Here is a 15,962-nt window from a genome sequence, read left to right as displayed (position 1 = left end):
TCTCTGTCGAAAATCTAGAATTGCTATGCATATCTTTCATAGAAAAAATATTCTCAAAAAATGTTGCATCATGAGATTCCATAATAGTATCAACATGCACATCTGGTATCTCAGATTTAACCACTAAGAATCTATAAGCAATGCTCCTCTGAGCATATCCTAGAAAGACACAATCCACTGTCTTAGGTCCCAACTTGCGCTTCTTTGGAATAGGCACATTAACTTTCGCTAAGCACCCCCACATGCGCAGATAAGAAAGTGATGGTTTTCTCCCATTCCACATCTCATATGGAGTTTGATCTTGATTCTTATTTGGAACTTTATTCAAGACATGACACGAAGTCAATACAGCCTCCCCCACCATGCCTTAGAAAGACCAGTTGTGTCTAATATGGAGTTAACCAAGTCAGTCACCGTGCGGTTTTCCCTCTCGGCAATCCCGTTTGATTCGGGAGAATAGGGAGGCATCCTCTCATGAATAATTCCATGCTCCTCGTAGAATTCATCAAATATTTTGGGAAAATACTCACCACCACGATCTGACCTTAGACGCTTGATCTTTCTCTCTAGTTGATTCTCAACTTCAGCTTTATAGATTTTAAAGTAGTCTAACGCTTCGTCCTTAGTTCGCAACAAATAAACATAACAAAATCTAGTCGCATCGTCAATTAACTTCATGAAGTATCTTTTCCTACCTTTTGTCAACACACCATTCATCTCACATAGATCAGAATGTATGAGTTCTAGAGGTGCCAAGTGTCTCTCCTCAGCAGCCTTGTGAGGCTTCCGAGGTTGCTTTGATTGCACATAACTATGGCACTTAGAACCTTTAGCAATGGTGAATTTCGGAATTAAACACATGCTGGAAAGCCGAGACATCAAACCAAAATTAGCATGACATAAACGTGAATGCCAAACACTCGCATCATCGCTAACGTTGCCACAAATATGGTTCACCGACTTATTACAAAATTCAGCAAGAGAAAAGCGGAACAAGCCTCCGCAATCATAGCCTTTACCAATGAATTGTCCATGTTTCGACACGACAAATTTATTGGACTCTAACACTACCTTAAACCCGTCCTTGCATAGGACTGACCCGCTGACCAGATTCTTGTTGATAGTGGTCACATGCTGCACGTTCCTCAGCTGCACGATCTTCTCCGAAGTAAACTTCAGATCTACCGTGCCAATACCATGAACAGAAGCATGTGAACCGTTCCCCATCAGCACGGAGATGTAAGCACACACACATGAACATTAGCACCCGTATCAAGCCACCAACTCGTGGATTGAAAAACTGAAAGAACTGTAGGTAAATTACCGTACCCATCTCCAGTGTTGCTTATGGTCACCATGTTGACATCCTTGGACTCATTTGCTTTCTTGGCCCTGTGGTCTGCCCGATCTGGGCACTCCTTGGAGAAGTGTCCAAGCTTACCACATGCATAGCACTTTTCCAAAGTCTTGTTCTTCTTCTTCTTGAAGGTAGTGGTCTTATTAGGCTTGTTGTTCCCTTTGTTCTTGCCATGTGAGAACTTTTGGACCAGGTTGGCACTGGACTGGCCTTGATCTCCTTTCTCAGGCACGTCCTTCTTCCGAGCCTTCTCCTCAACATCAAGAGTCGCTATCAGATTTTCAACTGATATCTCCTGTCTCTTGTGTTCCAGAGTTGTGGCGAAGTTCCTCCACTGGGAAGGCAACTTTGCAATAATGCATCCAGCCACAAACTTGTCGGGAATAGGACACTTAAGGAGATCAAGATCCTTGACAATGCACTGCACCTCATGCGCCTGTTCCACCACAGAACAGTTATTCACCATCCTGTAGTCATGGAAACTCTCCATGAGGTACAGTTCATTGCCCGCATCTGTTGCATCATACTTTGCAACCAGAGCATCCCACAGCGTCTTCGCCTCTGTCTCATCAATGTACACACGGACTAATCCATCTGACAGATTGCTAATGATACATCCGACAAAGAGATTATTGGCCTCATCGTACTTCTTCTGCTCTTCAGCAGTAAGTACGCTCTCAGGCTTGCCAAGTCTCATGTCCCAGATGTGCATAGCAGTAAACCAGAGGCGAACCTTGGACTTCCAGATCTTAAAGTTCACGCCAGTAAACTTTTCTGGCCTCAGTGACTCAGCAAAATTAGCCATTGTTAAATCAATAGATTGCCTATAATAAGGTTTTTGGATTGTTGGAAAAATAGACAACTGTAAGTTTAAATTCTGAACTAGATTTATCATGACGAGAATTAAACCTAGTATGCATGACTCTAACATACTAGACAGTACGTATATCATAAACATGATCTCAGAAAACATGATTATGAAACAGATCTGATCACAAAATACGTACTGTGCGGGAGCTGCCGGGAAGACGAAAGGCGCAGACGAGACGAAGACGGTCCTTCGAACGGAGCGCAGCAACCGGCGTTGCAGACGACGGTATGCCGCAGCTCCTGACTTGGACGGAAGACGAGCCGTGGCGAAGAAGATGAGCAGTCGCGCTTAGCGCTTCCCAAAAACCTTATTCGCCCTCTCCCGGTGCAGGATCACAAGAGCGAGCGGTTCCGGAGACCTGCTCTCCCGTTCGCCGGTGCACGCCGGCGCTCGGGATGGAGAAGACTACGGTGACGGCGCAGCAACAAGAGGAGGCAAAACCCTAACTCGGATTAGATCTTATGAATTCCCAAACCTTGGGGACTCCACATATAGTGATCTATGGTTTACTTTTTCCATGAGGGAGGTGGTCCGTATTTAAAGGGGAAAAACCCCCTACACCCTCGTCCATTAGCAATACGGGACTAATAGATGGTGTACCTCCTCTTAGCGCTAATGGACCTTTGAGATTTATTAGGATTATTTATATGGGGCAAGCACATAAATCTAACATCACACTATACTAATCAACTTTAAGCAGCAGAAACTCTACCAACCACTCAATACTAATCATCACTAACACTTCATAACCCATCCACCACCAACACAGATGTCATATTCCAAGGGGGTTCCAAAGCTGTGACAGGACATTTTCGTGGTTCCAGTTGCAATTTGGAGGCAGCTCCAGTTCTGAACTGCTGTTGCTTGGCATGCTGCTCAGCATCACTGTCCCGATGGATACCTTCTCAGAGGTATCAAAGGCCAGCAGGTCACCAAGGCGTCTCTTGAGCGGTAGTGCCGGCAGGCCGGAGAAGCAGGACACCTGCTCGGTTACCGTCGGCACAGTGCCGAAGGCAGTGTTGGTGTCTGTGAGGGGTGCAAGCGGCAGGGCAGCCGGCAGGTCCGGCTCAGTTGATGCAGTGCCGTCCTGGGCATCTTCAGATGGTAGCTTTGGGTTGGTTGTTCTGCTCTTGTAGAACACCCTGCATAGCACCCAGTCCTCCTGTATTTTGCATATGCATGTTACAGTTCATATAGCAAGTGTAAGGGATATATGGATTGGATAAATTGTACCAATTGCAGTTGATCATAATTTCATTGGATAAAGTAGAATCCTTGTAGTAGGTTGAAGATGAGGGCTACAATATTTCATTCTGAATTCTCAATGGTTATCAGTAGCCTGTTACATAATGTTGTGGATACAACATGTCAACTCTTTGTAACAAGTTGCATCGAAAAACTTATTTTTCGGAAGTTAATTACTTGAGGAAGTGCAATCAAAGAAACTTCAGTGTTCAATTGGCAATTTGGAGTAAAGAATATGTGTCTGGAGAGCCAAATCCTTCTCAAGGGAATGTTCAGTACATTTATTTACTTCACTATGGCTTATGTGATGTTGATGGATCTGACATAACTACATTATTTGCATCAAGTTACTTTAAGAACTTGACTTTTGGAAGCTTGTTACTTGAGGAATTAGGAATTGCAAACCCTAGTAGTTCCTAATTGGCAACTTGAGGCAAGAATTAGTCTCGTAGAGATAGTCAATCCTTTTCTAGGGAATGTTCAGTGCATTATTTTACTTTACTATATGGCTTATCTGATGGCACCAGTTGAACAACTTTGCATCAATTGGATCATTTTAGTGAGTGACGCTGACATGGATTGACTAAAAATACTAAATGGATAGGGAGAGTAGGGCATGCATGTGTGGGCCCCATGTAAGGATGATTGGGGCAACTTTCATCTAGTCTGTCTTGCGAGAATGTTCAGTCTTCAGCATGAAAGAGACCTTCTTGGTTGGAAACAAAGAGAAGAGCTTACCAATCACAATTCGGGAGACGAATTTTCCATACCTTCAAAGGACTGTAAAAATCCTCAAACAGTAAAAATCGTACTACTAGTCATACCATACCATGGCATCAATCGACTTGAATTCAAAGATTTGTGCCGGAGCTTTTTCAGGTGAAAACAAAGTACAGGAGTAACAACAACCTGAGCTAGGAGCTGAAGTTACCTTGAGACGCTGGTGCTTCGCCGCAGCTGGGAGCTGGCGTTCTTGCGACGGCGGCTGCGGCGGCGGCGGTGGCTCGAGGCGGAACTCGTGCATGACCCACTCCGTCTTGCTCCCCTTGGGGGCTCGCCCGCGGTAGAACACCAGCGTCTTGCGCATCCCCACCACCGCGGCGTCCTCCCCGCCGGCGACGACGGCGCGGTCCTTGCCGGTGGCCTTCCAGTAGCCCGACACGGTGGCGCGGTTGGTGCGCTGCCCCGTCGCGTACTTGCGGTCGCGCAGGTTGAAGAAGTACCACTCCTTCCCGCCTACGCACGCGGCTTCTGATCAAGGAGATAAAGAATGATTAATAAACTAATTGCTTCTCCTGGCGCCTATGGTTTCGTGGTGTGGTTGGTTATCACGTCAGTCTAACACACTGAAGGTCTCCGGTTCGAGTCCGGGCGAAGCCAATTTGTTTTGCTATGTTTTTATATTTCTATAAGCTTCCCCTGCTCAAGAACTAGACTTCATATATTCTTGCTCTGTTTTTTTCCCTCTCAATCTCTATCCTTTTTTTTTGGCGAGAAGAAATTGGGAATACGAACCAAAACATTACCAAAGGAAACTGCAGATTGGTGAATGAAAAGAGGACTTCAAATTACTGAATTGGTGATGGCGAGTACTTAGTAGCTAGTGCTCCTGAATATGTACAGACCTGGAAGATCCCATGGCTCGCACTTGTTGAGGTCAACATCGACGATGGCAGCGCCGCCGTGGGCACGGCCGGAGAGCTTGTTGAGGAGGTAGTCGAGCACGAGCTCGTCGTCCCTCGGGTGGAACCTGAACCCCGGAGGCATTCTGGCCTCCATCATGCTGATCGAGCTCATCTTCTACCTACCTACTATCTGCTGTCAGCTTGAGAGAGAGAGAGAGAGAGGTTTGAAGGCGAGCAGGGCACTGGGAAATGGATCACCTCATGAACCGGTAGAGCGTATAAATAGGGTGTGCACAAGTCAACCATGCAATTTGATAGTACAATACATGCTTATGTTTGAATTAAAAAAAAACGATCATCTCCATAGTCCTATAGAGTGGGAGAGGCTAGCTAAGCTAGTGGTTTCAAAATGGCGCTAACCAGAGAGTAAGTTGAGTGAAAGGGAACACTAGTCCTCAATCCTCATCTACTCCTTCCATTTTGATTTCTTTTATTGCATCTATTTTGCAAATTAAATTGTTAAATCCTAACTGTCATCAACTCATCTCCGAGTATATATAAATGAATGTGTACCTGCATAAAATTGTTAAATGTATACTACTTTCCATTCTACTCCTTCTGTTCCAAATTTTAAGTCATTCCAATTTTTTAGAGAGTCAAAATATTTTAGGTTTGACCTTAAATTTATACAATAAAATACTAACATTTATGATACCAAATAAGTATCATTAGATTCGTTATTAAATATACTTTCATAGTATATCTATTTAGTGATATAAATATTTGTAATCTTTTCTACAATTTTGGTCAAACATAAAAATAGTTTGACTCTCCAAGAAAGTTTGAATAATGACTTACACTTTCAAATAAAGGAATTAAATTCTCGACAATTTTTATGTATTGGTCGTATATCTAATATATATATGCTCTTCTATCCCGGATTGTTTTGAAGCCCATGTGTCGGAAAGGCAGGTGGCCTGCCTATGCTCACACAAAGTCATAAACGATATCGATAAAGTTGCATAAGAATCTTTGTAACCATCGAATGATGTATGTAAAACATCATCCAAAGACACGTGAATAAGACTGCCAACAGACCTTGCGCCCAAAGCAGAGATGCCAATCTTTTCTTGTAGTGGAAATCAAAACATAAAAAAATGAACAAAACTGTTTGGTGGTCTTTTAGCCGACAACAAGCAACATGTTGGAGAGTTATACCCAAAGTGAAGATGCCCAATCTTTATCATATTTCTTGATACAGGTGGAAGTTTTTCAACTGCAGCACACTAATATCCATTCTTCTATAATTTGGACAAACGGCTATAATTAGGTGGATATGTAACCATTCTCTCGAGTCATTCTCTGTCGGGTCAGTTTAGTTCACTTGAGGCCTCTCGAGAATTCAGATCTTCGCGGACTAGCCAGAAGGATATGGTGAACCAGTGGTAACAAGTGGCATTGGACGTCACAGTTGCACAAAAGATAGTGAAAGTGACTCTTCTGCTTTAATGAACGGTAGAGCACTGCCAGGCTTTCCTTTTCTTTTCTTTATTGGTGAAAACGGTACAAATGCTGAATTTAAAGTACTTATTAGAGCGAAGCTTCTTTTGCGATAAGATGTCTCAATTGGTTTAGATATAATATAGCTATATATAGCTAGCGAAAACGGATTTATCCGTTGGTCATGCCACACATAACACATAAATCATAAATGGATTGTATTGGCACTTGGCAGTGGAAAAGACAACATAACTAAACAAGCACCCACTATTTCCTCAAAGGAAAAACAAACAAGCTCCCAATATGCCATATATATATATATATATATATATATATATATATATATATATATATATGTGCCAATATGTCACTTGAAAGGGAAACACCACTAACTCAGAATGTACAAGCTTTCCCATTTTCAATCACACACATGTATTTCCCCAGCTTTCAACAAGACAGTGAGTGCTGTAAAATCTTATCTGCACAAGCTCGACGATGACGACCAAACCGAAACTGATCGCCAGCATAGTTGCATGAATGACGACGTTGAACCCTTGGGGAGCAGCGTCACATGGCCTCTCACGTGCCTCTGCCCCACGTGTGTCTGTCCGATCGGAAATCAACGGTCTGGATATCGCAAGAGAGTCACTGTCCAGGGGACACTGAATGCTGCATGCATATGGACAGATAAGTTCCCAACTTTTATTTGAAGCTTCTTCCACCTCCTATTGGCACGCCTATTATTGGCTGCACTTACACATGAGATGGTGTATGACAGATCGAGAAATCGATGGACGATGGATGTTACAGTGATCTTGTGGGGCTCATATTCACCTACAAGTGGAAATGTTTGGTCATAGTAATCATTGTTAGGACTTTTTTATAGGATTTTTTGGTGGTCAAAACATCGAGAAAAAGAAGGGAAAAATGGGAGAATGATAAGAAGCGATAAGACCCAATCCGCGCCTTGATCGGAGGCGCAACTGACACGTGGTTGCAACCCGAGGTCGCCTAGCACCATATTAAACAGTGGGGCCCGACGTTTTTGGGATTTAGTCTAACCTAGCCAAAACCCTAGCCGCCCCACTATAGCCGCCCGATCTCTGGTTGCGCTGGAACGACTTGACACTACTACAAAAACTGATTAACAACGACATTTTTTTGGAGCTCTGAGGCGGGCACAAAAAATAACCACCTTTGTTAATGCCCATCCTTAACAGATGCGGCCATTTCTTATTAACAGAGGCGGTTTATGAAACCGCCTCGCAAAATCGATTAACAGAGGTAGACACCTTTAACGTGACCGCCTCTGTTAATACCCCTATTTTCAGAGGCGGACAACTTACAATGACCCGCCTCAGTTAATAGACTATGTCTAGTTAAAGGCCATAAGAGCCTAGTTGCCCATAAAAGTATATAAACAAATTAAACCCTAACCCACTTCACTCTCTCTCTCTCTCCCTCCCTCCTCTCACATGCGGTGGATCTAGATCTCACATGCAGATGTTCTCCAGCTCCCTCACTCTAGCTCCTTCCCCGCAGAGCAGAGGCGGCGACCGCCCCAGGCGGCCTGAGCGGCGCGGCGTGGCGCGGCCGGAGCGTGCGGTCGATGGGGTGGCCGCGGAGCGGCGGGTGGGCGGCAAGCGAGCGGCGTGCGCGGTCGGTGCGGCCGCGGGCGAGGGCAGCCAGCACAGTGGCGGCCGGCGGCCGGCGTGGGAGCTCCACCATGGATGGGCTTGGCGGGCCTAGATGGGTTTGGCGGGCTCATCCACGGGTTTTCTTTTGTTTTTATTTTTTATTTGATTAATTGAGGCTGGTACAAATCCGCCTCAGAAAATACTTCATTTTTTATGACCTTTGTTCTGAGGCATTTCTTTTGCCCGCCTCAGAAAATCAAATTTGCTCGCCTCAGTAAATATTATTGTAGTAGTGTGAAGGCCCTGCCTACTCGCCATCGCCGTCCCTGGGCAGTGCCGGTGGAGACTCGACGGCCGGCGTTACCCGCGACCTTCACTGACTCCGAGAACAAAACAAAACGACTACGGGCACCTCTGCACCAACCTTATCTCCAACCAAGATGGCTGGACCTTCATCGGCGATGACTCCCAATTTAGATCTAAACATTGTTCTTGTTTCTTTTGGATTGTGCTTATGTTCTTAGGTGCTAGATCGTTCTTAGGTGCTAGATCTTGTATAAGTTAAAAACTAGGTCATGTTTTAATCCTACACTTTTATCAGTAAAAGAAAATGTGACTTACCTTCTGTAGATTTGTCTGGATGGTTCATATGGTAGACAGTCACCGGACTTAAGTTGCCCTTGGAGACATTATATTACAGCTAAAAACTTTGCAAACATTAATTTTTCGGGCAACTTAGGATGACTCATGCTCCAGATCTGAATAGAGAATATGAAACCTTTTGGGCTTGCCCTATAGGGGTGTAAACCTGGTACAAATTGTTGGTGTATTATCCAACTAGCGTAATTTTTTTTGAAACGAACCAGGCAGGAGAGCTGCCAATTATATTAAAAGAAGAATAACCCCAGAGTGGGCAAACAACAAAGAAAAAATAATGGTCAGTTGGATTGGGACATCAACCCGCGCCGCACCACGTTAACTAAACTCAAAACCACAACACTGGCCGCACTCAACACGAAAAATTGCCAACCGGTTGGATTGGGACATCAACTCGGCTGCACCACTCAACTTGACTCAACAACGGCAGCAAGATTGAAGCCTAAAACGCGGCACCCGCCAGCAGACACACTTTCATAAAATCATCGTCAAACCTCCCGTCGTGACCCCACGTCAACAGGGACCTAGCTAAGAGCAGACCGCACTACACCAAGAAGGCCACCGCCATGCGAGACCCATCGCCCAATTGCCGCTGCAACACCACACTCCACCTGACAGGATGAAAAATAGATCCAGACCTCTCGTAGTCGCCACTGCGAAAGCACAAACACACAGGGGCCTTGCCACACCTGCTGTTGGACTCCATCCTCTCGTCACCTCGAAGAAACAACACACGCAGGGGCCTCACCACGTCTGCCACATCAGTCCACATCACGGATCTATTTAAGACGCCATTAGGATGGAGGGCAGTGATGCCTTGCATCCTAGAGCCTCAATGAATAGCCAAGCCACCGCCGAAGGTCGACATCGCCTCATTGCTCCACCTATTCAAAGGCTACCGCCACTATCCCAGAAGCCAAGGTAGTCGCTTGCGCCATCTTTCGGCGATGCACCACACTGAAGTAGCCCAGCGGAGCTGAGCCACTCGCCATAGTCCGCTTCAAGCCAAGTCGTTCCACGATGCCAATGCCACAAGCACCGTCTCCCAACGCTGTCCCACACCGCACTGACAATTTCCAAGCAAACGCTAGCCCCCGCTGTCCGCTGCCAGCGACCACACCAACACAGTGCGACAACCACCACCACACGAGCTTAGCAACCCCCATGTAGCTTGCCAACCTGCACCATGCCACCATGTACCACCACCGAAGTAGGCCTCCCCAGAACTGTCACCACCAGCAATACCAAAGCCAACTTGGTTCTCAAGAAACAATGCTTCTTAAGGAAGGGACAACGCCGGTGGTGATGCCATAGCTCGTCCAGGGAACTGGACATGGTTTTTACCCAGAGAACCCCATGCCGCAGAGATGGAGCTCCAAGATGACGGCCCTAAGGGGGAGAATGACGCCCAAGGGTGCTGACGCCATCGCCTCCAGCAAGAGTGCAGGCAATGGCTTTCACCCAGAGCATCCCATGCGCTCGCAGCATGTACCCAGCCTGGTAATCTCAGGACCATGACCGTGGAAGGGCATCCAGGACGGTGCCGGTGGCCATGCCTCCCTGCACCTCGCGTAGACCGCCATCCCGCCGCACACCAGTAGCCGCGAAGCGTGGCTTCCACCTCGCTGCGGCAGCATGCACAACCTCCCCGCGCTGCAACCTTGTTGCTAGTAGCCCAATGCACGCCCACACTGCATGACCTGCAGTACACCAGCAGGACACCGCCCCCAAGGTGTCGTCGCGCCTCACACCCAGCACGCGCGCAGACGGCAGCCCGACCACCGGATCTGGCCGGTGCTATACCGGATCCATGGCTCCACGGGCTCCGCCGCCGTGGAATACCGATCGCACCGCGAGCCGCCAGTTGCCAGGCCACCACCACACGCACACAGGAAGCCCGATCACCGGATCCGGTGGATGTCGTGTTGAATCCGTGGCGCCACGAGCTCCCCCACCGTGGAATGCCACCTGCACTGGCAAGCCGCCATAAGCAGTTAGGATGGCTGCGCCCGCCCGAACCACTGGAGGAAGGGAAGGGGCCCGCCGCCACCCTCCTTTCAGGCTGCACGGGCTTCTGACAGCCCGCTCGAGCGGCGGCGTGGCTGGCGGTGGCGTCTGTGCGGGGCGGCGACAGCTGGGGTCGAGCAGTCACTTGAGTTGCCGCGCAGGGCGATGGGAGCGCGGGGGGGGGGGGGGGGGAGGAACTTATCCAACTATTGTAATTGACATAATGCTATATTTCATATATTGTATAAAATGTTATGGCATCCAGTATTCTTTATCACCTATTCGTATTTAACTTCAACATTGTGTTGAATTAGTTGGTTTTGGTATCAGGTGTATGCACCTGCTGGTCCCTTTGCTGCAAGTGTCACTTTCAGAACAATTCTGCAAAACAGTTGCTTTGCACGCCTTATTTGTACTCTACTGTGCATGATTCTCAAATATGAGAGGAGACAAGAAATGAGATATATATGTCCTGATCTGTCAACATCAGGAGGACTAGAGTGACAATGGCATTATTCCACTAGTAGTAGAGAAGGGAGAATTGAAAATTTAATCATCTTATTATCACTTTTATTTCGTATCTTTACTTTAAGAATGATAGAGATTTGGTGTACAAAGGTACATCGTGACATAACAATATCATGTTTCATATTGAGATAGTCATTTAAAGAATGGGAGAGTGGGTCTTCTGTTTGTTGTTTAAAAGATAGGAAATAGTATTGTGAGGCGCCAGGCTGAACAAAATAATACTAATTCAAAACAGTAAAAGACAATGTTGACATCAATGCAGATGATACTTTCCATCTTAGTAATTTGGAATACTAGTCTATCAACCCGTGCTCACGCACGGGCTAATTAGAATTAATATAAGAATGATGTCAATAATTATAATTATCTACCCCACGCTCTTTTTCATCTATTAAATATTCTAACACATACTTCAAAATATATATTTATCATTATCTAGTTACAATAGCTTTCATTTTGCATCACACCTCCACATGTATTCGATATTATATATAGTTGAACTATTTGTTTGCGAATTGGTATTCATATCTCTTCCATCATATATGAATACATGATGACATATATTGTGAATAGTATTTTATATAAAAATAATATATTAATGATGATAGAAATAGTAATTTAGAATTTTGTATTGGTGCACTCTAATATTTTATTATAATTATATAATTTAGATTCAGATTTAGGAGTAATTTAATGTGTAATAATAATGATACAGTTGGATAATTTATATGCATTTTGGGGGGATTTGTATTATTTTATAATGACGTAGGTAGGTAATTTACACAAAGATTAGGGGGTTACTTTAGATTTTATTTATAATGGCAGATGTGGGTAATTTAGATACATGTTTAGGGGGTTACTTTAATATATTTTTCATAATAGTAGAGGTGGGTAATTTGTTAGGAAAGATAACAGATCCGATGGTTATTATAATTAGAGTTGTTGAATTGATGGCTAGATATTTCTGATTTTTGTGAGAATTTATAGAATTTCTCTATTTTTTTAGAGTGTCCACTCAAGATCCTAGGTGGCTTCATGTGGAGGCTCCAAAAGAGCCACCAATTAGTAATAGTAAGATTAATGATGATAGAAATAGTAATTTAGAATTTTGTATTGGTGCACTCTAATATTTTATTATAATTATATAATTTAGATTCAGATTTAGGAGCAATTTAACGTGTAATAATAATGATACAATTGGATAATTTATATGCAAATTTTTTTTGGGGGTGGGTATTTGTATTATTTTATAATGACATAGGTAGGTAATTTACACAAAGATTAGGGGGTTACTTTAGATTTTATTTATAATGGCACAGGTGGGTAATTTAGATAATATTTAGGGGGTTACTTTAATATATTTTCATAATGGCAGAGGTGGGTAATTTGTTAGGAAAGATAACAGATCCGATGGTTATTATAATTAGAGTTGTTGAATTGATGGCTAGATGTTTCTGATTTTTGTGAGAATTTATAGAATTTCTCTATTTTTTTAGAGTGTCCACCTAGGATCCTAGGTGGCTTCATGTGGAGGCTCCAAAAAACTCCAATTAGTAATAGTAAGATAAGATGATATAAAAGAAATTGGGAACAAGAGGAGCCATTAGGAAGAAGATGGGCAAAGATTCAGTAGCTCAGAGTCTAGTGGATAAAGATTCAGCTCAGAGCCGTTGAGACAGCCCAGTCCCCAAACTAGATGGACAAAGATTCAGGAGTTTTTTTTATTTTTATATTTTTTTTCGTCGATTTATCAAAAATATATGTGGGTATAATTTTTTTTCAAAAATGTCACCCTGCCGCCGGATCAATTGGCGGTAAGGAGCTACCGCCGTTTGATCCGGCGGTATCTTCCATGGGCCGTGGGCCCAGGGAAGATACCGCCGGATCAAACGGCGGTAGCTCCTTACCGCCAATTGATCCGGCGGTAAGTACTACCGCCGCGCTGTAGCCCGGCTATAGCCGGCTGCTACAGCCGGCTGTAGCTGGCAGCGCCCTACCGCCGTTTGAAACGGCGGTAGGTGTCCCATATTTTTTTTAATTGTTTTATAAGCTTTCACTGATATAAATATTTGTATAATTATTTAGAAGACTATCTGAACTGTAATTATTATTTTTATATTTATAGATATTTCAGAAAATAATAGAGATAGCGGAGGTTAGGGAAATATTTTTTAAAAATTTATACAAATTAGATTTAACTCTAATAATCTGTGAAAATATATTTTCATGAGATATTCATGAGTTTCAATTACTATTTCGATGTCTTGTCACCTTGCATCAGATTCTTCTGCACCCCCACTATAATTAAAAATATGGGAGTACTTACCGCCGTTTCAAACGGCGATAGACATGCGTGAACCATGCAGTAAGGATTAGTGCATGGTTCATCTTGTGAAGCGGCAGCATTACTGTTATCATCATCTTCGCCGTCTTTGTTACCCTCGCTTACTTCCTCGTAATGGTTCACCTTGCACTCCAGATCAAATATCTTAATCTGGAGGTACTCGATGAACTCCTGAACAGAATCAATTGGTGCAGGATCGACCCACCTGGTAAACCCACAGTTTTCTGGAGCATCTGAAGACTGCAAAACAAATTTCATGTAAGATGTCTCAATGAATAAAGAAATAAAACAACCGAGCATTACCCATGCGTGAGGGCATTTGAAGAAATGCCGACCGCCATCCATCCCGTCGGTGCACATCTGCACTAAGCAGTCCTCACCATGTCTGCATTTTGGCCACGTTTCTCTACGGTTATCGTATTGTCGAAGAGGAGTTTCATTGGTAAATTCACTCTTCTGTTGTGGCGGAAACTCAAACACTAGTTCTGGAAAGAAATCGGGTCCAAGAGGCCCCTCCCATATTATGGGGTCTCCCTTTCTTCCCCCTTTTCCTTTGCCAAAACCGTAGTAATTCTTCCCGCTAGACCCACCTCCAGACATCGGGTATACAATGAGCTTTGGTGTTTGAGTGCTGCTGGGAGCTCACAACCTTGTGAGTATTTATAGGCGCAAAAAGGTCTGATACCCGGAGTGTGGAGTGTAAATGCACATGAAAAGCCTACTGTATTCGCACGCTCCACAGCGCTCACTCGTACCACTTTAAACACGGACACAACCTCTCGTTGCTCTTGATTTGTACCCTCGCACGCTCAACACCGCTCACTGCTCCCACTTTAAACAACGACACGACGGCTCACTGCTCATGACTTGAGCACTTTCACGTTCCACAGCGCTCACTCGTGATTATTGCACTGCCCCGACATTTCCAATCGCCCGAAACACTGCACGGCACCGGCCTAATCGTTATAATTTCACTCCACGGACATATACCATCGCCCGAATCATTGCACCGGCCTACTCATCATAATGGTACGCAATGGACACATCGAATCATAGTCTGCACATGCATACATAAGATAGTATGTCGGAACAAATTAATTAACAAGCTACAACCTGTAAACTAGATGCGTCCGCGCTTGCCCCCTATCCTCCTGCCACGTCGCTCTGCAGTCTGGCCTGCCCTAGTGTGGTGCTGTGAGTACGTCAGTGGCTCCGGCGGGATGGTCTGGCGAGTGGACCGACGACCCTGCTCAGGAACAGGCGTCTGTTCCACCTGACTGTAGTCCTGCATCGCGAGTGGGGCACCCCCCAGCTGTGAAGTGCCGACGACCTCCTGCGTCGGTGCAGAAGAGAAGAACGTGTTCACCCACTCCATCTGCGAGAGGTCGTCTACCTCCTGAATCTCCTCATCGTCGTCTGTCCCTCCCACCTGCCGGTACTCTGATTCACAAACTTCAATCATCAATATTCAATTAAAAATGCACTTGTTACCGCCTATTAACAACTGGTCTTAGACGTACCTAAATCGTGTATTGGACGATGAAGAGACGAAGATCCAGCGCCGTAGGGATCCATCGACGGAAACAGCGACGATACGGGCGCTACACGAATAAGAAGTACAAATTAATAAATAAAGTTTTACATGATACGGTATTGTAAGTGACACGAGGTTGGAGTACGATTTACCTGCCGAGTACAAATGTGCCGGTCGCGGCACGTACGTGGGCCGAACTGCAGAACCCGAAGGTGTCGTCATCGTTTCACGTGGCGGTGGCGGTGGCGGTGGACCTGACTGTGCCGCGGGTGCAGACCGTCGTGACGATGGACCGGTCACAGGAACCGGCCCCGAACTACGAGGTGGGAGGAAGGTGTCGTCGTCACGACAGGTCACGGCTCGTCGGAATCGCTTGCACATATCGACGATCTTCTGCAGTGTGCTCTGGTGCTGGGCGGGCGTCATGTCATGGTACTGGCCCATACTCGACGAAGCCTCGGACTCAATCGCTCGTATGACATCGTACTGTACCAAGAAAGTAGTAACATCATATGCAACTAGTTTTTTTACTGCAAATTCAATCAGAGAAACGTACCGCTATGGCGAAGTTCTGATCTCGAATTACGGGGTACGTCTCTGACACCCTTGCGGCCTCGATCGGAGCCTCTGGTGGAACGTGCACGACACGTGTGTGCG

The 15,962-nt window shown here is 45.2% G+C and overlaps 1 protein-coding gene and 1 non-coding gene across 2 annotated transcripts; one reads left to right on the top strand and one right to left on the bottom strand.

Moving 5' to 3' along the window:
- Positions 1–2,834: 2,834 nt before the first annotated feature.
- LOC120679673 (NAC domain-containing protein 21/22-like) lies at positions 2,835–5,451 on the bottom strand. Its single transcript, XM_039961326.1, has 3 exons — positions 5,099–5,451; positions 4,405–4,724; positions 2,835–3,390 (listed from the first exon to the last, which is right to left on the bottom strand). The coding sequence occupies exons 1-3, from the start codon at positions 5,268–5,270 to the stop codon at positions 3,001–3,003; spliced, it is 882 nt and encodes a 293-aa protein (XP_039817260.1). The 5' UTR covers positions 5,271–5,451; the 3' UTR covers positions 2,835–3,000.
- On the top strand, positions 4,780–4,853 carry TRNAV-AAC. The gene has a single exon. It is a non-coding gene; the product is annotated as a tRNA-Val (tRNA).
- Positions 5,452–15,962: the final 10,511 nt, after the last annotated feature.

This window comes from Panicum virgatum, chromosome 6N, assembly GCF_016808335.1.
Source record: "Panicum virgatum strain AP13 chromosome 6N, P.virgatum_v5, whole genome shotgun sequence".
Lineage (NCBI taxonomy): Eukaryota > Viridiplantae > Streptophyta > Magnoliopsida > Poales > Poaceae > Panicum > Panicum virgatum.
This window is presented reverse-complemented; position numbering and strand designations above follow the sequence as displayed.